This window comes from Podarcis tiliguerta (assembly GCF_965153285.1).
Source record: "Podarcis tiliguerta genome assembly, chromosome: 11".
Taxonomy (NCBI): Eukaryota; Metazoa; Chordata; class Lepidosauria; order Squamata; family Lacertidae; genus Podarcis; species Podarcis tiliguerta.
The window spans coordinates 4095180-4118089 of NC_139544.1; the positions used below are offsets into that span (position 1 = coordinate 4095180).

The 22910-nt window shown below is 40.6% G+C and overlaps 1 protein-coding gene across 2 annotated transcripts; it reads left to right on the plus strand.

The window, feature by feature from the left end:
• Positions 1–1649: 1649 nt before the first annotated feature.
• Positions 1650–22344, plus strand: CEP78 (centrosomal protein 78). 2 transcript variants are annotated; one of them, XM_083403429.1, is made up of 16 exons: positions 1650–1866; positions 2758–3040; positions 3568–3746; positions 3831–3903; positions 5032–5135; positions 5984–6158; positions 7158–7271; positions 8807–8871; positions 10294–10399; positions 12642–12777; positions 13595–13640; positions 13928–14068; positions 16789–16866; positions 17296–17462; positions 19427–19580; positions 21366–22344. In XM_083403429.1, the coding sequence occupies exons 2-16, from the start codon at positions 2788–2790 to the stop codon at positions 21861–21863; spliced, it is 2289 nt and encodes a 762-aa protein (XP_083259555.1). In that variant the 5' UTR covers positions 1650–1866; positions 2758–2787; the 3' UTR covers positions 21864–22344. The 2 variants fall into 2 exon arrangements, with proteins under 2 accessions (XP_083259555.1, XP_083259556.1); XM_083403430.1 differs by having other exon boundaries at positions 1651–1974.
• The last annotated feature ends 566 nt before the right edge of the window (positions 22345–22910 follow it).

Here is a 22910-nt window from a genome sequence, read left to right on the forward strand (position 1 = left end):
AATTTTGCAGGAGAAGCAAAGCAGTTGATTTTCTGGACTTTTATTAGCCCCACCTCTTCAGATATACACTCGAGGGAGGTGCGCATCCAAGGCAGGGCTGCCTGAGCGCGGAAACAGTAAAACTGTGTTACAAAGAGGGTTGTGGGAGGAGCGCCCTGCATTCCCTAAAAAGCAGGCATGGCCAAACTTGGCCCTCCAGTTGTTTTTGGGACTGCAATTCCCATCATCCCTAGCTAACAGGGATGATGGGAAGTGTAGTCCCAAAACAACTGAAGGGCCAAAGGAGCTGCTGGGAAACCAGAAACACACTCTTCGTTGCCAAGCTTTGTATGTACATACATACATACATACATACATACATACATACATACATACATACATACATAGTGAAAATCCTGTGTAAGCGTACAATGGATGGGAAGTATTCACGTGTGCAGGGATGATCAAGATGATTTGCGTAAACGGTACCGAAAGAGGAACAGAGAGAAACTGGGGCGTTGTGGCTTCGCAAATGACGTGCATTTGCGTTTAGGCTGATACATCCCATCTTTCCTCTGAGCGCTAGGTGTTCGTGTCCGTGCTTCTCCCACTCCTAGTTTTATACTCACGACAGTCCTGCAAGGTAGATTAGGCTACTTATAGGCGAGCGGTCCGAGGTCACCCGCCGCACATTCGGGGCTTTAGGTTTTGCAGGGAGCCTCCAAGGGTAAAGGAGGCTCCTTGCATTACAGAACTTGGCCATCAAATTCGTGGCAGCAGGCGATACACGGAATAAAAACGCCAGGCCAGGCGCTGGGGCTTTACAGCGAGGCCCTTCCCCATTTCACGATTGCTTGCAGGCAAATACAGTACAGTGAACCCGAATAGGGTCAGAAGTGCAAATATTTAAGGCATTAATATTACAGTGGTACCTCGGGTTAAGTACTTAATTTGTTCCGGAGGTCCGTTCTTAACCTGAAGCACCACTTTAGCTAACGGGGCCTCCTGCTGCCACTGCACAATTTCTGTTCTAATCCTGAAGCAAAGTTCTTAACCCGAGGTACTATTTCTGGGTTAGCGGAGTCTGTAACCTGAAGTGTCTGTAACCTGAAGCGTCTGTAACCCGAGGTACCACTGTACCTGCGTAATTGCCTTGATTCCGTCACTAGCTCCCATAATTCGTGTGCGAATGTCGCGTGTTATTGCTATACTCTCATTCTTTAAATCCAAATTCTCTGATGCCAGGTGCCCCCAACCCTAATGAAAACATGATAGAAATATACAGGGGGGGGTCATATCATATGGGCTAAGTTTACGTGTTTGTTGTTGCTGTTTAGTGGTGGTCCTACAAATCTTCCAATAAATACTGACTGTCCAGGTATGGTATTTAAATTAGTAGTGTGCCACCCCTCCCCCAATACATTTTTTCCAGTGTTCTGCTGGGAAGGGCAGACAACTTCGGGGGCGGGGAGGGTCTTGTCTTAAGCATTAGAAGGCGGCCTAGCGGAGCCTGCGCGACTCCTTTCCTCTTCTTGTCTTTTGCAGCTTCTCGGGCTGCATCCCGCTGTCCCTATTGGCTCGTTGTCGCTTTTCAGCCCCGCGGCCGCAGTTGCCATGGAAACCAGACGGCCTCGCGGGCCGCCGACTGAGTACGGGGAGCCGCGAGGGTCAAGTTTCGAACGCCGATGGAAATGACCCTCGCGGCTCCCTGTACTTGGTCGGCGGCCCGCGAAGTTTCAGCGAGAGCGGCTGGTTTCCAGGGCGACTCCCGCAAACACGAAGCGGGCTCCTCGGCTACCGGGAGCGAGCAGGGCCATTTTGTGCCTTCGGGAAGCGCGGGGAGACGCGGAGCTGAGAGAGGGGGAAGAAGGCGGGTGTGAACGCGAGGTAAGAGGCAGGGAAGCGGCCCCGTCGCCAGCCAACACTGTGGCGGCTTCTCGCGCTCTCCGCGAAGGGTGGCAAGAAAAGCTGGTCGGAATATGAATCCGGCATTAAGTGAGGCGGTATTATTCATCCAAGCAAAACAGGGAAGCGAGTCGAGCTTCTTGGCTGGATCGTCTCCACGACGGTTTTACGAGGCGCCGCGAGGCTCAGGGAGGGTCAAGGTGTTCAATGGCGCTCTTCCTCAGGATGGTTTCTCCCCGATAGCTGGAGTAGCTGTATTTTATTGGACTAGGAAGCTGTCAATAGCTACTAGCAGGGGCGTAGCCAGAAATTACTTTGCGCGGGGGGGGGGGGCAGAACCGACGTATTTCTATTATTTTACTGGAGAGGCAGGTGCCCCCCCCCCACGCCCATGGCTACTAGCCATGATGTCTATGCCCTGATCCACCTGATCCTTATCTGTATAGCTGTTTGAATATTCAGTAGTTCAGGAATAAAGGGCATGGCAATATTCCCCATGGACTGTATCTAGAGAGCAAGACCTCAGGCTTGTCTGGTCTTTCCCATGCTCTTCTCAGTGCAGGGAGGAGGTGAACCAGGGGACTGCGTTTATTTGAACATTGAACCCTCCTTAATCCTGTGAGCTTCATCCCAGCTTTAATCTCTTGCATCCACAAAATATTTCATCTTCAAATAAGCACAGTATCTCTCCTAGTGAAGTTGTTCACTTCTGCAGGAAGGGTACACGGATGTGCAGTGCCTTCTTCAAAGCATCACTTGAAGGAAAAGTCTTTAGACAGAGCCAGGGTTCTGGTGAATTCAGGAAAGCATACGCCAAACATTGTTTGTAGCTGTTGAAATAATATCACAATATCTTTTGTTTTCTCTTCTTAGTTTCTGTTGCCGGCCAATACATGACTAAAAATGATTGACTCAGTCAAAGTAAGAAGACAGTGCAGCTTGGATTTTTACTCTCATTATGAGCACCTTTGTTCAGTTCAGGGCTGTGTCCCTCTACAATCTGTAAAAGCTAGAAGGCTTCTTGGTGTTCTTGATATAAATGCAGATCGCATCAAACCTCCTGATTGGGTACCTCTCTTGGATGCTATCAGGCACAACAAAACTTTGACTTCTATTGCCATAAGAAGCTTTCATCATCAGGGACACAGAGACTCAGGTAGTGACCAGTTAAATTGTTAACCATATGACCGCTCTTTCTCTCACAAAGTTGTGTTCTTGTGCTAAATCCTACTCTGATCAGCTCCATTCAGCATGGTCAGTGGTCACGGATGATGAGAGTTAGAGTCAAACAAAAGCAGAAATACTGCAAGTTTCTCATCCCTGCAGTTACCTTTTTTTAAAAAAAAAATATTGGGATTATAAGAATTGTGTATTTTGGGTTGTCGTCCCCCCCCCCCTTTCTGTCCATTTTCCCCCCCCATTTAACGGTCCATTCCTCCCCCATTCATACTCCTTAGTATTTGTTTCTTCAGGTTCCAATAGAAGAGGGAGAGTTATGCATGTGACTTGCATTATGTTTAAGTTACCTTTGGCCATGGTGACATTAATACAAAGGAATTTGCATCTGCTTATGTAGCTAAAATGGGATGGTAGGCAGAATCAATCAATCAATCATGAATGGCCTATGTAAATGCTTAAGTGGTGTTTGTTCTGATGATTTTATTAGCTTTTTTTGTTTTCTAGGTGTTGAAAAGCAGGGAACATATATTGTAAGAAGGAGAATTCCAGCAATTCGATCCAAAGACTTTACTGCTCAACTATGTAAAGCTATTAAAAGTTGTCTGATGAGATCAAGTGCTCTAGTAAATTTGGAACTACAGGGACTGCTTTTGAGAGAAAAAGACTTAATATTACTGACAAAAGTAAGACTGCTCAATTGCAATAAATATTTTCATGGAAATACTTCTGTGCCCATTTTAAAATTACTAATATTCTTTATTTTGAAGGGGTTGGCTAACACATCATCTCTAGAGAGACTGTCTTTAGCAGACTCACCAATTGGTGATGGAGGTTTGGAAAGTAAGTTCTGAATTTTCTGAAGAAAATGAGACTTAATATGTGACACAGTGTCATTTGTAAAAATACATCTTGTTTCACACATTCATAATACTGCTGTAGTTAATACATTTTAATTTGAAATGTCCTGTTTAACCTTGTTTTATGTTCTTTGGTATGTTAAAAACATTTCCCACATTTGAAATAAAATAATGGCATTCTGATTACATCTTGGCTTTCATCTGTCTGAAGTTCATAGAATAAGTTAATTTGATGGTATATTGGAAATCCGTGGCTGCCTTGGTGGCCATGATCTATCTATTTTTCTGTATGACAACTTAGGTAGCTGCTTCAGGTGCACTGAGTTGTAAAGAGGAGCAACTGCACCTGAAATACAAATAAAAGTACAGCCTTTCTCAGGCGTTCTCCCTTTGCATAAGAGAGAGAGTGCAGGGTAGCCCTTGCTGCCCACTCCCAAACCCTTAGCCATTCACACATTGTGGGGGAAAGTCTGCACACACATAGGCTACCTCTGCACACACATAGGCTTGAAAAGAAACCTTCCTATTGCCCTGAAAGTTTCTATTGAGGCTAACTGCATTGCTGTGGGAGGGGCAAGGATGCGAGGTTGTGGGCCAGGCAAGGAGGTCCCAACATGCCATAACTGTTCAAATTTGTATTCTCTGGAAATATACCACTGATACTAGGTAGTGTTGTTCAGCAGTGAGACTGACAAGAGCTTCAATCAGAGGAGAGAAAAATGACATACTGCATGAGGAACTGGTGACTTGTTGGCTTGTATTACATGGCGTGCAAACACACACAAACACAACTTGGAACTACATTAACCAAAACACTTGTACAATAGTGTTTTTCCACAATTTACTATGTGATAGGATGTATGAATACACAAATGACGCTGAAATTAAGGGAAGTACTTAGATTTTTTCTTTCTTTTACAAAAGCTTTGGGAAAGTAGACTGCTTAGTACAGCAGTTGCCACTCTAGAGTTGCCACCCTTGTTGCAAGCACATGGCATCACAACACTGCTGATCAATGAAATGAGAATGTGCTGGTGATTAAAAGGAGCTTGAAGCTGTACAAGAGAGCAACCTTCTATACTTAAGTAGTGAAATCTCTCTTTATTTCTAGTGATTTGTCAGAGTGTGAAGAATTCAGCTTGCATCAAAACTATAGATTTTACAGGGTGCAGTTTGACTTGGCGAGGAACCCAACACATGGCCAACATTTTGAAGGTAAAACCACTTTTGAAATTTGATGTAAATGTTGCTATTCCTGTCTAATTTATATGTGAACCAAATGCTAACTATACCTGCATATTAAGCAGACAGCCTTGGCACTATCTGCTGTCTCGTCTGCTAAGTCCATGTATCAACTCATCTATAGGATGACTTTTTAAAGTTTGAAATGTCCCGTTTAACCTAATTTTATGCTCTGTGGCATGTTAAAAACATTTTTCACATGTGAAAGGCTTTTGTTTTTTAATTGAAAAGTTGACTTCAAATTATGTCAGCTTTTAAAGGGATGTTTGTGGATGTGCATAATCATCAGGATTTTTACTTGGAAGTAAATTCCACTCAGTTTTAAGGGATTTACAATGCCATTCTAACCATTCTAGCCATGTCTACAGAAAGGTAAGTTGTATTGAATTCAGTGGTGCTTAGTGAGGTTTGGAGTGCAAGCCTTACTCCCTAGTTTAGGATATTTAGAATTGCACCCTGAGTCTTCTATAATACAAATCCATGATCTTTAAGCATATGTTTCTGTTTGTGATGAAAATTGCCTGTCCCTAAGGACTACTTCTGAAGCCCTAGTATACTAATTTCTAACATAGCATCCAGTTTTCCTGAAGTTTGCAGTAAGACAAGCCATTCAGTTTTGACAGGCATGCAGCATTCTGGTTGTCTTCACATAGTAAAGAATGAGTTTGAAATGTAACTTATTCTCAAGTGTGTTTTAATATTACTTTAACTTTAGCTTTAGCTCTCATTATACCTTCAACAATATAATGGTCATTCAGTTTTTGTATTCTAGCTGGCATTTTCAGCAACTATTTGAATTTTGGTGGTTTTGTCTTTGAAAGCACCAGGCACTGAAAAGACACAGTGAAGCTTGGGCTGAGAGCCTGCGCTATAGGAGACCTGATTTGGACTGCATGGCTGGCTTAAGGCGCATTACTCTCAACTGCAACTCACTTATTGGTGACCGAGGTGCTACTGTTTTAGCTGAGTGCCTTGGAGAAGACCTATGGTTAAAAGGTAGGTGCTAATTAAAGATATAGTTGTAAACAGCTTGCTTGTGTAGGATACAACACCTTTACATGGAGTAAATTACTGCATATTTTACAAGGTCTGTTTCTTACTATGGGGAGAGGAATGTCAAGTTCCCTGCCCTTTTCTGTGAGCTAACTTGTAGCTCTAATGTTGTTGTTGTTTAGTCGTGTCCGACTCTTCGTGACCCCATGGACCAGAGCACGCCAGGCACTCTTGTCTTCCACTGCCTCCCACAGTAGCTCTAATATGGTCCTATAAATAAGGTTTAGAACCATTCTTAAGTACAAACTATTTTAAAGAATTTCTGTTAAGCCTTCTGTTAAGCCAAATGTAGGCTCTGCATTTAAATAATTTGGCCCAACATGATTACTTTCTTTTGTCCCTTTCTTAGCTTTCCACTCCTCCCTCAACTTTATTTCCATGAGCTTTATCAGTTAGGGACTAGGTTTGGGGAGGGCCTTCAGCAGCATGAGGAATAAGGGCAGTTGCTCCACTATCAGGAGCACTTGCTCCTCAGAAGTAACACTGAATAATCTCAACTACCGTATTTTTCCATCTATTTTGGGTGACTCTGATTTAAGAAAATGGGGGGAGATGTATCCGTGTATAGGACGCCCCCTAATTTTTTACATTATTTTTAGGGGAAAAACCTAGTCTTATACATGGAAAAATCTGGGAAGTAGGCATGACCAGATGAATCTTGCTATGTGTGGACAGTAATGCAAATAACAGTGTATGTACTTGATTATGTATGAGACCAGTTAACATGAAACTGACTGGGTGATGGGCAAATAATTTAGTGGGCAAAGTGTGTGTTAAATCACACAGAATTTGTTGAAATAACATAATACTTCTTTTTCTTCTAGAATTTGGCAACTTCAGGTTGAAGTTAGAGCAGGGTCTGTCTAAACATTCTGCTGTGTCTGCTGTGTTTAAATACTTCTAGATCATGCCAATTAATAATATTCTTCTTTAATATTCTAGCACTTGATTTGCAGCAGTGTGGAATTACCAATGAGGGAGCTAGATCACTTTTGGATATATTTGAGACCAACAAAACAATTGTGGTTCTAGACATCAGGAAAAATCCATTAATAGGTATGTTTCTTTTGGTTGCACCATCCAGGAGTATAAAAATGTATATTAGAATTTGAAAAGTATAATGCACTTAAAAACAATGTGACATAAATGTTCCTCACTGCCTTGAGAATGAGGATATTCAGGGCACTCTTTATAGAGAGAGCTGCTTCTTGTGGGGCAAAACCAGATTTACAAATGTGCAGGTGTTGTAGGAGTCTGTCTAGGATTCTGCCTTTTGGCAGGGTCATATTTTGAATTGGACAAATGCTAGAGAGCACTCTCTGTTGCCTCCATTGATGACCCCTTCCCACAAAATTGAGCCATAAAGTACTCTTTAATACCGTCTCTCTCCCCAACATGAATACTAATAGGCAGGTGCTCATGTTCTTTGTTTATACATCTCTGTTGCTGGCTGCCATGTACTAGCGAAGAGACATGTGTAAGGAAGTGACTAACTGAGGTGCATTGGGAGAAAATGGAAACCTTTTGGTTGTGTAGAAGAAAGTGACTAAAGTACATTGACTGGTACCTGTGATGGCAACATACGCACTCTAGGGCAGCAGTATCCAGTGTGGTGACATCCAGATGTGCCATCAGCCCCACTTGTCATGTCATGGTCAGACAAGATAGGAATTGTAGTCTAACAGCATCTAGAAGTTACCACACTGGCTTCCGTGTTCTTAGGACTGCAGGTCAAAACTGCATCAGCCTAAAGCTCCCAGATCTAACCAGTCTTCAGTACAGTAAGCTTAAAAGGCTTCAGGCATCTGCCTTCTAACACCAAGGGCCAGTACTCATGATCACTGAGCTTGTAAGAGTGACTCAAACCTACTGTGTGGGTTGGTTATATATCCATGGTTCGCCAGCAGTAGATTCTGTCATGAATAAGGCCTTTGAGGGCAGAAACTAGAAAGTGCTGGAAGACTCTGGAAAGTTCATAATGTTTTGACTAACTCAGAGTTACGTGGAGCCAGGAGAGATAAATTCCTGGGCTCAGCAAGCTGCCTTATCTCTTTGCTCTCTCTCTTTGTCCTCTTTTACTCTGCTTGTACATTTCATGGAACAGAGGTTTTGCCACAGTAAAAGTTTTTCTTTTACTGTGGATCTTTGAGTCTGTGTGGTTCTTTTTTATTTACTGCAAGACACTACTGTTCGACAGATTCACCATACGGAAGCACATGCCTGTATCTCTTGTGATGTAAAAGAAAAAAATAGCCATTTAATGGTCTCCCCCTTTTTCCACTTAATAACCTTAGTGTAATCATAACTTAATAACTCAAAACCTCGAAGCTCTGGTTAGACAATCATTGAGACAGTAAATTCCTGGTCCCTCTTTCTGCACTAGCATTTAGATAACTCTGGGGATATATTTAGGTCCTTTGACTTGGCTCTTTGATAGATATGGGGCTGAGCCATGGAGACTTTATATATAGGTAGTTCTTTTAGCCACTCTAGTAGTAGAAATGAGGGCAGAGGAGAGGCTGAATGGATTATAGTGGGTGCTGAAAAAAATAGCATATAATGAAAATGTTTTTGTTAATCTTTTTTTGTAGATCATGCTTTAATGAAGACAATAATTGAAAAAGTTCTGATGAATGCAAATGGAAGTAGCATGGAGGTATATTCTGTAACAGAGTTTGTTTGTAGTTACTAGTATAATGAAATAATCCACAAAATACCAAATAATTGTGCCAGTCATTTCTCTGCTCATTACATTTTGGACAATGGAACTCTTGGAAAAAAAACACTATTGAGTTATAAAAAGGCAGAGCATGTTTTTAAAATTCAGACTAGCATTAGGTTGCTTCTTCAATGTGCTCAGAGCCGGTTTTTAGTTTGGTCAGACAGGGAGACACTTCCTTTTATCTCAAGCAAATAATTTTTCTCCTGTTCCTGAGAATTTCCTATTTACATTGCCTCGTCTTTTGCTTGAATTCATCCAGTTTGCAGACACTGCTTGGAAACTGGGACAATATTGATGACACCTGGTCCCAAAGCACTGAATGACCTCACTCAGTGGTTTCATAGATACATAGTAAATAATATATAAAACTCTGTAGAAATGCAAACACGAATTCCAATGAAGATAAGTGACTGGAAGTGTTGAATTAGACAAAGCAGAAGAACTACTGGAGAATCACCACCACCAGATGTTCTAAACCGTGTAAAGAATGGTGCAATCTACACAGTCAAAAACTGCTGAGAGGCCCAGTAAGATCAGTAGGGAGGTGCTGTCTTTGTTGACCTTCTGGAAAGCCCTACCAGGGCTGCTGGTCTCTTGCTGATACTGGACTGAAAAAGGTTGAGAGGTATATCATTCAACAATACCTTGAGGAATTCTTCATGCACAAATACCATCATCATTCCACCAAAGAGAGAGATTTGGTGCTGGTTGAAAACTGGCTAAACTTCTTTATTTGGTGTTGATTTTTAAAAGAATGATTGGACCACTGCCAATTTGAAATTCTGGCCTTTAAAGAAATATTACCAGTCTTGTTCAGAAATTTGCTAAGCTCTCCATGATAGATCTGTGCTAGCCAAGGCATGTGATGTTGCTATTTTAATGTGGTGGTTTTCAAAATCCCAAGCACCCTGTCAACATCATTAAGAATGATCTTATGTCAATCCAAGCAACAGCAATGGGTGGCTGTAGACTACATAGGAACTACAGCATCCAAGCCAGACTGAATTTGAGTTAGTTTATCAATGATGCATCAGGCAAAACCATTAGAGCAAGCAGTTTCTGGTGACTCAGTCTGGTGAACCTCCTGAAAAAGCTCAGCTGCATGCAATTCTTTTGATGTTGTGGCAGAGAAGAAAGATTTCTTTGCAGTTGCCATCACTACCACCTCATAGGCCTGGGAATGGCGTGCTCAATGAGCCCAGGAAGTATGCAAATGATAGATTAATTTTTAAATACATTTAAAATTCTTATGTTTCTCCTTTATTCCCCAATATCTGGTATCAATTTAAGTAAGGATGTTCATCTTGACATGGTTACTACTAAATCAAATTATACACTCTTTTTCTTTTCCTTCAGTATAAGTGGCTTCCATCTCCACCCTCAAAAGACCTTAAAAATAAACCTAAAAAAAGAACAGTTGTCTTAGGAAATGGCAGAAAAGGAAAAGCTACTATTCGTATTGGTAAGTATATTGCTTTGTGCAAGTTGATATAAAATAAAAAATAATTGATATGTCAATGAGTTGATACAGCTTGTATATATATTTGTTTAGAAGCAAGACTAAAAAAATGAAATAGTAAAACAAATGATAAGAAAGAAACTTAAGAAACTGCCTAATAAACTAAAAAAGATATTCCAACACATTTTTAGTTACTAGTGAACAAAAAATGCAGAACAATCAGGATCTTGGAATAAGAGTACTTCCAGGAATTTAAATTGGGGTGTATCTAGGTTACTAAACCATGGTTATCTCCTGGCTGAGCTAGTCATACATCAATTTATTCAATTGATTCCAGCCAGTTGGCAAGGCTGAAAATTATTTTGGCTTGAAGAATGAAAGCTTCAAAAACAAACCAACAACCAGCAAACAAAATCATTGATTCCATTTTTCATTTTTGAAGTGCTTCTCATTTTCAAAGTAGAACTATTTAAAACATACTAGCCTAGCCATTCCAAGTGCTTCTGCCTCTTGCTGCCAAACCACCCAACATTTCTCTCTACCTTGAAGCTAGCCAGGGAAGGGGGACTGGGATCTTCCCCTTCTTTACATACAATCCTCTCAACCTCAGTGAAACTTCAAGAGACAATTCCCCACTGCTTCCAAGCTAAAGCTTAAGGCAGTAGCTCATTGTCACCATTAACAAAGAGTCATGGACCACTTGCTAAGGCAGGGCTAGTGAATGGAAAAATGGATGGCTGCTAGTATACTTAACTAGGATAGATAGTATACAGAGTTCTGAGACATGCCCTATGTTTAGGATTAAATGTAGTCAGAAATTTCAGGCTTCAATTTGCTGTGTTCATACTTTACCAGTGTTCATGTCCTTAGGTATCTATCTATCCATGCACACAACCCACATCGCTTCCTTAATACAGCTTGCATACTGTGTTCCATTTTAAATCCATTCACAATCCAGGCTTGAAATATGTGGAGGGAAAATGAATCACCTGAAGCCCAACATTCTTATTTTAAGTGAGGTCTGTGCTGACCTCATGCAGTAAATTTAATGTCCTGAGTGATGTTTCATTAAACAAAAAGGTTTGTTTTAAGGCTTTTCTAGTAATTGGAGTTTGTTATATATGCTTCAAATATGAGCTTCCTAGTTGGCATGGAAAAACCTTAAACTTATAACAACTTCTGAGCAAGCCAGCCAAGGCATTTTTATGACTACTTAAATTGAAAGGTATCTAAAATGTATTATCTTGATTAATTTATGTATCTGGCTATTTTCCTACTTCTGCTTCAGTAATCTGGAGACACAGAGGTAAGCATGCAAGCTAATATCTATGAACTTTCTGGACACCAAGGCTGCAGTTCTGTGTAGTTACCTGGGAATGAACATGCATAGGATTGTGCTACAAGATTGCCATTTGCCATGGATGGTATCTCCACCAAGCGGGGCACTTTTCTTCCCCATGGAAGAAAATGGATATGATTGGACTGTGCAATGGAATATTAAGTACATTTACTCATGAGTCTTGTTCAACATGGTGAGACTTAGCCTGAATCTAGCATCTGACTATAAAAAGAAAAATTATGTTAAAACAATGTTTATATATAAAATCTGGAATTTCATCAACAGCATGCTCTAGTGACTGAAATATAAATCACAACAATATATATATTTAAAGCCTTGAATCATTTCCATTTATATTGCTTTTCCTGCAACGATCTCAAGGCAGCACCCATGATTCTTCCTATTTCTTACAACATTTACAACAACCCTGTGAGATTGGTTATTCTGAGAGATGGTGGCCTTGATGGGCTTGCTATATAGCTTGCTCTACCTAACCTAAGTTCCTCTGTCATAACTTTTTAATTTTTCTTTTAATTTTTAAAACTGTACACTTTCACAGGTCTAATGAGGACTAATGTGCAACAATAGGGAATCACATAAGGATTCCCTGTGAAAGCAAGTTACTAGTAAGTCCTATAAAGTTTTATGAACCTATGTGGTGGTAGAAGAATTATTTGTTGACTTTTAATCAGCATTTTCCCAAGGACTTTCTAACTGTGGAATATAACCTGGGACTTATGGAATAAAAACAATTTCTCAGTAAAATCTTAGATGATTGATGTTGGACTGACAGCAGAAACCCATTTCATCTACTTCTTGTCTCCTATTTTTTAAAAATTCTGTATCCCCCCTCCCCCGTGTTATCTGGATCAATCGTTCTTCTTTCTCTTGCTTGCTATGATACAGGATTTGCATCAAAAAAGCCCTTAAGTCCTAGTAAGACAATGCTGTGTGATCAAGACAGCTATGTTCCAAAGCCCTTGCCTCCAGGAGCACGTGGCTTCCTGCCTTGGCGTACTGCTGAACGTGCAAAACAGCACAGGTAATATTTATTGAAGGCAGTGAAAAAATGCCATATGCTTTGTGGATTAAGGTAACGTGGAAGAGGCTAGTATATTCTTAGGTAGCCCTGGCATATATATTTTCACTGAGTTCAAATTGTGTTATAGATATGTAAATGTACAGTGCTATAAATAGTTTTTAAAGAAATAAGTGACACCAGCATTTGTGTTGTACTCAGTAGCTCAACATCTGAATGCCCTGCAGCTTAGCAACTTCTTTAGGGACCCCTACAAGCACCACTCTCTTTTGAAAAGCTTGGCTTGTGTCTGGGATAGAAATCACTCTTGATATTGTAATGACTACTTTGATGACACATGAATCCACCTTGTGGCTAGTTGTTGTACATGTATGCCATATAGGGCTTGTGCCCATGTAGAAACTGTAGGTGAAAATCAAGTGATGCTCCCAATATACTAGCTGTCTTCTTGTGAAGACAGCTAGTATATTTGTATCAGTTCGAGAGAGATTGGAGAAAGACGTGCATAGTGTTTGCTGTGGTGGTTGAACTCATCTAAATAGGAATGTCTGATTCTGCAAATAAACATGGAACGCAAGTGAATTAGGGAGAGAGATTCCACTGACCCCATTCACAGTCTACTATGAATTACTTACTGTCAGCAGCTTGCTGTTGTACATTAACAGTATTTTGGGTGGAGGGAAAGTGAAGGCTTTGGTTGGGAATACTGATATGCGGACTTGATCTCAGGCTGAAATAAGCTTTGCTTAAATCTGTGAAGTCATGCTGCAAACATCAGACTCCCCCTCCCCACTTCTTAAAACATTTAATTTGTGTTTAGGGCTGCATCTGGGAAGAGTACTCATGAAATTCCATTGCAAATCCAGGTAACATTATAATTTCTCCTCATTTCTGGGAAACAAACAAGAGAGTATTATCACTGGCTTTGGGAAGGACAGCTTATTTTTGACAATGTCCGATTGTAAAGATTCTTCCTTAGGGAAGTTTATGACTTAAATTCAGTAACAAGTACAGTGTGACCTGGACTTGTAGAAGAGGCAAAATAAAAGATATCTATCAGATGATCACTAATGTTATATAATCCAGTTGTAAAATGAGATCATTAACATAATTAAATCTAATTGTATACTGTGCCTACTGTATGTGCATGCAGGCTGGCATTCCAGTGAAAGTAACTGTGGAAAGTGTGTCTTCATCTGAAACGGAGACAGAGGGTGCTGCAGAGGATGTTATATGTGAAACTGATGCCACAAAGTCACCAGAAATAAAGTTAAAACAGTACCATCAGTTACAGGTACAGTTTCTGTCTTTTAGATTTTATGAAAGACAAATGAAATTCAGTGATTAGCCTTTGTGTGTGGGACTAGGCACATAGAAATAGTCCGCAAATGACCCCATATAACTTAATTCTTCTAGAAGGCTGCTAGATGTACAGGTCTTTAATTTTTTTATAAATACAGAAATGAATTGCAAATATAGGCTGTGATCCAGATGAATGCAGGCAAGGAAACCAGATGTGCAGTTGGTACCTCACTTTGCTTTGGGAGTTGTAGTAACAAAAGCAACTAGATAAGCAACTTTGGGGGGGGGGGCGGAAACTTGTCTTATTTACTAAGGGCAACAGTGGCAAAAAATTAATAGCACCTTGTCTGCCCATAATTAAGTTTTTTTGGGTTAGACAATATGTAATTTATAATATATTTCTATGAGATCCATGCCCCCACCCGTCTTACATTTGTTTACAGAAACTATATTTAACCCTCCTGCTAATACTAGTTAATCATACTATCTTTCTCTTGACAAAGGCCACCCTATAGAGCAGCCAAGGCAGTTTGTGTCTTCAAAGGAGACCTGAAACTGAAATGGATCTGCGTATTTGTCCAAGAGTAACTAAGCACCCTTTTCATTACCTTGCCCTGGAAAGGAATATTAACTACTTGCCCATTGCGGTTAATGTCATACTTGTGTAAACTAGGAGCTGGTCAAATCATACCATCTTTTAAAGAAGCTGGAATTGTGCCATCCTGTGATCTCCTAGACTCAGATGAACATCCCCTCCCTGCTACATTTATAATAAGCCAGAATTGATCAGGTACCTTGGTCTACATATTCAAGTAGCACTAACAGTGTTCCAGGCACCTCCACAAATGATATGGCATTAATTGTGGCAACCAAGTCATGATAGATGCCATCTACGTGATCCTCAGAATGCCTTGCAAATGTGTCACAGCATGCTACTGAGGGGTCTACTGTATCTCCTGAAAGCCAGATTTCAAAAGGCCCCACAGCACCCAGAAAAACTCTACTGGACACTACAAGATGGATGCAGTGGTGGAGGAGAAGGACCCATTCCTCGCTTGCATCATGACAGAGGAGGCCTGATGGGTCAGACTCAGCATGTTTTTCTCCACCTTCACTGCAGCTATCTTCATTAACCTCAGTTCAGGTGTATAGCAAGGAGCCACACAGGTTCAGCTGAGTGGAAGAGGGTGCTTGGGAGTGATTGTGTCACCTACCTGAGAGTAGAACTTCAGCAGGAGTGCCAACCATACCAGCTAGAAAATCCCCCCGAGCCCTCAGTAATCAATTAGTCTTGGACTGTTTCACTCCACAGACAGGTAAAGTCACTGATAGCCTGAAGTTCAACCAAAAAGTGACCTGATTGCGACAAGGGAATCAATATCAATTTCCTCACTTTTAGAACACTTATCTTTCTGTCCTGTTGAGCAAACCAAATCTCAAGTATTCCAGGTTTCTGTGTTGAACCAATGACATACCCATGGTTGTCATGACAGCTGTGAAGTCCTGACCTGCCTCACAAGGCAGCCCTGGCATGAATGGTGAGATACACCAGAAGCCCTGGAAGTCTTCAACACTGTCTCTGAGAGTAGCTCAATCAGCTCAGGTAGGGAGGCTGCTGAGCAGAAGGGAGGGGTATACCAGTAGCACCCCCAATATGTATTGAATGCCCAAAATGAGTTACAAACACCTCAAATTGGTACGTATTCAGATCAGAGATGTAGAAAAGCTGTGGCTCCCCCAGCCAATATTGGTGCTGCACTAAATAACCAGATGGGTGCTTTCTATAAATGTGTGCTGCAGATTGAACCTGGGAACCTTTACATGCTTTCTACCACTTACCGTATTTTTCGCCATTTAGGACCGCACTTTTCCCCCTCCAAAAATGAAGGGGAAATGTGTGTGCGTCCTATGGGGCGAATGCAGGCTTTCGCTGAAGCCTGGAGAACGAGAGGAGTCGGTGTGCACCGACCCCTCTCGCTCTCCAGGCTTCAGGAAGCTCTGCGCAACCCTTGGGAAACCGGTGCGAAGAGCGTGCCCGGGCTTCGCGCAGCTCTGCGCAACCCTGGGGAGACTGGCGCGACTTCCCGCCGGGCTCCCTAGGCTTGCGGATAGCAGGCTGTTCTGGGGGCTGGGGTCGGGGGAAGCTCAGGCTTCCCCTGCGCCTGGGGGGGAAATAATTTCCCCCCCTTTATTCCCCCCCCCCAAAACTAGGTGCGCCCTATGGGGCGAAAAATACGGTAACTATGGCCTCTCCTTCTGAGAGATTCTGTGTAGGACATGGTGTGTTTCATTCCTTGCTCTGCCTCTGACGCAAAGACTCCTAGAATTCTGACAATGTTATCTAGTATAGTAGTCTAAGGGTAAAATATTCCCATAGATTGTAATTAAAAGTTAACTACTGTAGTTAAAAGCTTAATGATGCTTAGTTTAACTTTATTTACATCCATATAATAATAATTTTGATCAGAGTGAGGGTAATGCAACTGATCTGCTTGATCCATGTATCTCAACTTTACCTATGTATGGGATGTATACAGATACAGCAGTAACATATTTTAATATGGTTTTGTCTTTTGAGGTTAAAACCCCTGATTTTGAGAGCAGAGGTAACCCAGAAAATTTTGGAAATTCCAAAATTCTAAAGCATAAATCCCAAAGAATCTAATTTTCAGCTATAGTACCCTTAAGAAACCATGATCTTCCTTCTGACAGATGGATTATGAAAAATGTCAATTAAGATTAAAAGAAGAACGAAGAGAGAGGGCAACTGCTGAAGAACGGATAATGGAGGTAGCACTCATTTTCTTTCTTAGCGCTTTTTTAAAAAGAGACACTAACTTGTCCTGCTTTAAATAGTGTTTTAGCTTTTTTTCTCACATAAGTAGAAAATTGAATTTTCCAGGATTTTAGGTTTTAGAGGCTTTTCAAACTGAGTTCAATAGAGCATACACAATTTGTCAGCTTTAAAGCCATAAGGACATCAACACAGTGTGATATAATTTCTTTTCTGTTCAGGGCTTTTAAACTCTTATCTGATAATATAGCTTTTGTTTAAATGAGTGTATATAATATTGTTGGAGTGGTGGTTATGGGAAAATAACAGCAACCTATTCTGCACTAAGGGCCACACACGAAATATGGAAGCAGCAGGTGTGTTTCCCCAAGTTGCCAGGTATTTAATTTAGCATTAATTAAATTATGTTTCATGATTTCTTCTAGCTGGAACTAGAAAACACCCGCTTACGGAATCTGAACTGCTCTTTGTCAGAGGTCCTCCATGCACAGTCAGTAGCCAGCACAATTCTTGAAGATGAAGGAGTTTTGGGCAGCATTGAGAGTTCTTTCCAAAAGTTTCATGCTTTTTTAGATCTTCTAAAAGACGCAGGGTAAGAGTGTGTTCTTTTGAGTTACCCTTGGAATTATCCATTCTAATAGTTTGTTATAGTTCAAAACCATCAATGGTTCATCTTCTGAGATCCTCACTGCTCAAAAGTTTGCCTAATCCTGGGGTCGCCAACCCAGTATCAGCAGGCACCATGGCACTTCTGAAGGCCTTTATTTCTGTTCTTCAGGTCACCTGGCCTATATTAACTTTACTGAAGATGAGGCCCATGACCTTCTATATAGAACACTTCCTAGAGTTGGAAGGCCCCACCCCCTTCTACTCCTTCTACTACAAAGGGGGGGGCATTCTCTTTGGAGGGAATCCCGAACATGCTATGGGGAAAACTGGAATGTTACTGGCTTATGCATTGTGAGATAAAGGTGGCATGGAAAGGAAAAGTAGGGTGGTGTCCATTACTTTGAATGCCCAGAAGGGCATTTCATTTCAGCATGGAGTGAGGAGGGAAAAGCTACAAAGATGGTTTCTCCAGATGCTTCCTAGCTTGTGAAGGCAGCAACAGGGTTTTCCGTGTCCTGGGGGGCATTTTCTTTCAGTGTGAGTTGGATGGCAAAGAGAAGCAATGAGGATGATGTCCCTGATTGCTTCATGGTCAGTCTGACCATCCCCCTAGTGGGCCTTTACAAGGCATTTGAACACTGTGTGGTCAGTGTGTTTGTGTAAAGAGTGTCTCTCCCTCACCCTTTTAAAGAGCTTGGTGTGTGGAAGAATAAAGGAGCATGAAAGGTCAGGTGCTAAGTCTTTTGCAAACTACACTGTTATGAACAGAAAACCATTCAACTTCTTCTCTTTGCTTAAATGCCCAAGAAAGGATGTCCCCTCTTCCTTTAACTTTTCAGTGCTGAAGAAAGTGCAGAGGAACTGACTTCATTTAGCTGCCTTTCTTTGCTATGCACATGTACAGCTTCTTTTCTTCCTCCTGACTTTATTTTCCTCCCCTCCCCATTTCTTTTTAATGCAACTACTGCTAGTGTGGCATACCACAAAATTATGTGTAAATTCATTGCTGTCCTCCCCACTCCCACCAGACCGCGGGAAGTCAACTACATTATGCTGGTCCTTATTCTACATATCACACAATACTGATTTTCTCTGCATGCATGTGTGTCTGTACACACCCACAGATGCTCCAACAAAGAGCATTCCCCTATACTAGGGGGAAAAAATGATGTTGCCACTCCACACATGCTCTCTCTCACACATTGCTTCCCCCGTCCCTGATTGAGCCTGCCCTCCCTAATATATAAAAGGATGTCACATAGAGGAGGGAGAAAGGTTGTTTTCTGCTGCTCCAGAGAAGCGGACACGGAGCAATGGATCCAAACTACAAGAAAGAAGATTACACCTAAACATTAGGAAGAACTTCTTGACAGTAAAAGCTGTTCGACAGTGGAATTTGCTGCCAAGGAGTGTGGTGGAGTCTCCTTCTTTGGAGGTCTTTAAGCAGAGGCTTGACAACCATATGTCAGGAGTGCTCTGATGGTGTTTCCTGCTTGGCAGGGGGTTGGACTCGATGGCCCTTGTGGTCTCTTCTAACTCTATGATTCTACGGCAGTCAGCCAGCTAGTTGATGCTGCACATGTGGTGAAAAGGAGCAACCTCTAAGCTAGCAACAACAGTTCTTGGACTGTGTGTGGAGTGGCCACATCATATATTTTTCCTAGTACGGAAGAATGCCACCCAACAGCAGCCATTTTGTGTGCCACCCATGACACTCTCTCCAAATTCCCATTGCCCCCAACGCCTGACCTACTCATTCTTGGAGAGCAAAAGTGTATAAAAATGATCTAAAAATAGTTTCTTTTCTATACTTATGCTGTGAGCAGCTGTATTAGCGTATGATTTTACTAACAATTATAATGTTTTATTTTACATTTTTATAAACTGCTTAAATGTTTTCTTACAATCAAATGGTATATAAATTTTAATATGTATTTTATCATGCAGACTTGGACAGCTTGCAGCAATGGCTGGTATAGATCAATCGGATTTTGGCTTATTTGCCCATCCTCAGATGACTTCTACTGTAGCTAAACCAGCAGTAACAGAAAGGGAGAAGTCATTTGAAGAAGAAAGACAGGAACACATGGAGAATTTCAAAGTAAGTATGGTGACAAGTGAAGAATACTGCCTGCTCAAAATTCATCTGGTGTGTTGTTGTTCAAATCCTCCCCCTTTTGCTTTACCTACAAATTTGTTTTCATGACTTCTCTCTTCTTCTTATGCTCTTGTGTGTCTTCACTTCCAGGAAACTGTGGTCCAAGCACTGTTTTACTCTCCATTCAGATTCTTGGAATAGCTGCCTTTTTATTGGAGATACCCAAATGAAACCCTTGGTTGTAAGGCTTACAAATTGAAGTCCAAGGATTTTAGACAGCATTTTTAGAAAATAAACCACCTCCCTGTGCAAATGAAATATAAGCTGTTACCAAATTCAGTTAAGAGTGCAATTTATGGTTCCTTAGAAGTGTCCCAGAAGCCAAAACTTCAGAGTTTTTAATTGGTGGAGAGTAAGTCTGCCCCTACAGGCCTCTTGGTTGTGGCTGAAGGCAGCTCTGTAGGGCTGATCTCTCCAGCACTGCTGCTCCAACATTTGTATGGAGAAAAAAAATGTATGGAGAAAAAAGGGGAGTGAAAGGCGGGATATCAAGTCCAAATTCTTCTTCTTCTTTATGCCTGGGGCAGACTGAGTAAGGCTTTGGATTGCTCTGTTAATGGTGAAAATTCAAGTTTTCTAGGATTGTGCCTAAAAAGCCAAGTGAACTAACTATTAAGACATCAGAGTGTTTCTTAATGATACTTGATCATTGGTATGTGGAGAGATTTCTATAGCTGAGGAGATCTTCTATATTGATTTCTTTACCCTGGCCTTTGATATGTATTTTGAGGACCCACTCAATTCTTGTTTTACGCTGTTCTTAATATTGAATATTGAATTGCTGCATCTTGGTTCCTATGGTGAACAGTGGGTATGAAATAATAATATTAATACATGTCCTCATCATCCTGGCAATACCTGGATTATGGTGGTAAGAAGAAGATCCTCTCAGTCAGTCTTAAATTATTTGGCCAGACATACCAAACAGTCAAGTATCATTCTTTTATGCATAATGCTCAAGGTTTTTTTTTATTAAAAAAATAATTTTTATTAAAGGTTTTCTTGTTTACATCCATTGTCTTTTTTGGATTGTGATGTCTTTTCTACAAATCAGCTACGTTTGATATGAGACATTAGTGTTGTATACAGTATAAGGTTGGGGAAGAAGGAGGGAAGGGGTGATGGGGTGGTGAATCTTATGTTCTTTTATATAGCGTGCATGTGGGTTTTTTCGTCAGCATTTAACTGGGTAAGTTCACTATCTATTGCTTATTACATTTCCTTGGTGTTGAGAGGGATTGGGGGGGAAAACGTGGTTTGTTGTCTGTGTTTGGCTGCAGTGAGGTTTGTTTGCATTTGTGAGGGGGGAGGGATTGTTTGGTCAAGTAAGCCATATTGATTTGTATGCTGTTAGTGGATTCTTCTTGTTGCCTTGTTGCATACTGCTCAAGTGTTGAACATTATGGAGCAATCATCTTTGTGACTTATGACAGCATATGCTGTCAAAATGCTTACAGATGGGAATAGACCATAAAAAGACGTATTAGAATGAATTGCTAATATGATAATGAGTTTGGTGAGACTTGCTTATTTCATACTTTCCAGCTATCTCCCTTTTTCCCAGTGCAGAGAAAGTGGTAGCCAACTCTGAGCACATTGATGATGTTTTATATTGGGGCGGGAGAAAAGCAATTCTCCCTCTGACTGTAAAGATAGCAGTCTAGTTAGAAAATTGCTGCAGATATTCAGTTGATGTTCATTTTGATTTTCTTTTCTTTCCCTCCCTAGAATGCTGGTTCAGCTGTTATTCCTGATCCCATCGCCTTCCAGACTGATTTAGCTCCATTTCAAATTGCAAATAATGTCCTAGCTGCTATAACAGAAGGACAAGAACTTCAGGGCATTGGGCAGCCCAAGAAAAGTTTATGGCAAGACTTTGAAGGTGAAGTTGAAAGTTGGAGAATGGAAGAAAATGCATCAAAAATCAGCCAGGCAGCATCTTCTGAGAAGAGCAGCCAACCTGTGGAACTGGAAGCAAGAGGGTCGTCTGCAAGGCAACGAGTTGCAAGTTGGCATTCAGTCTCTGATCCCAGTGTAAATATGTATAGTAGCAAATTCAGCAATCTTTCTAGTGAAAATGGTAAAGTTTCCTCAAAAAGACTTCCCTATACTGCAGGCTTTGATGCTGGAGATCAAAATGTACATCAAACAGATATTTCTAGAAATGATACAGTAGGTTCTGATTCTGAAATACAAGAAAGCATCCATTCTATGGGAGGTATTTAAAAAACCAAAACATTCCTATTGGGGAGTACACTTCACGGGTCTTGGAGATAAATGCATGCTTCAAAAACTTTATCCAGCACTTTGTGCATCTATGTCATGCCTAACTTCTTGCAGTGTAAATCTTAGCAAGAATACTTGCTGGCAGTATCCAAAAGGATTGTGTGTTTTACTTTTTATATTGTTTTATAAAGGATCCCATGTGATTCCGATAATTCTTGTGCATAATTCTAACATGAGTCAGGTTTTAAATAACAAAATGCTATGTGAATAAAATGATTTTTTAGTTTGTCTTAAAAATATTTTGTTAACAAGTTTTAATGCCTGATTTTGTATAAACTATTCACATACAGAATACCAATATTAGGAATCAAATACAAAAATTTAAGTGGCTGTGGCTTTTTTTAGTATTTCCCTCTCCCTTTTTTACGCAAGTAGAACTTGTCTTTAAAGGAGCTTTATTGATTAAAAAAAGTATTTCAAAGCTTTCTGCTTTTCATTTTAACTAAGTGTGGATATTATAAAATATAAAAAGATATTTGATGACTGAATCTTGTTCAAACTGCATCCAAACTGATTTAGGGTGTGTGAAGGGGAAGAGAGGGAGGAACATTCCATTGCACAGGCAGAAATCCTTGTACTGATGGAATGAAAGACCTAGTGCTATGCTGGATAAAAGCCTATATGATATGCATGTGTGAACCAGGCCTAAGTTATAGCAATAGGCATGAAAGGTATACCAGATTTCAGCCTACAGTGAACAGTTTGCTCTCATACCAGTTTAAAACTAATTTTATTTTAATTATTAAACCTGAATTGACTATAAACAAAGCTAATTGTTTTCCATGGAACAACTACTTTTACTAAGCCAAAACAGCAGTAGACTTTCATCATTCTTAAAACTAGATTTACGATACTGTTAACTCTTATCAAACAAAGCAGTTTGATTAACACTTAGTTTTGAGTGTTAATATTTTATTACAAAAAATGGTTTCAACTTGTTTTAAGAAGCATAGAAATTAAAATGTCTTTTTGCTGTAGTTGCTTTGT

Coding starts and splice junctions, on each gene's coding strand:
- CEP78 (XM_083403429.1), top strand. CDS start 2,788: ATGATTGACTCAGTCAAAGTAAGAAGACAGTGCAGCTTGGATTTTTAC. Junction 6,159..7,157: donor AGAAGACCTATGGTTAAAAG/GTAGGTGCTAAT, acceptor TTAATATTCTAG/CACTTGATTTGCAGCAGTGT. Junction 8,872..10,293: donor CAAATGGAAGTAGCATGGAG/GTATATTCTGTA, acceptor CTTTTCCTTCAG/TATAAGTGGCTTCCATCTCC.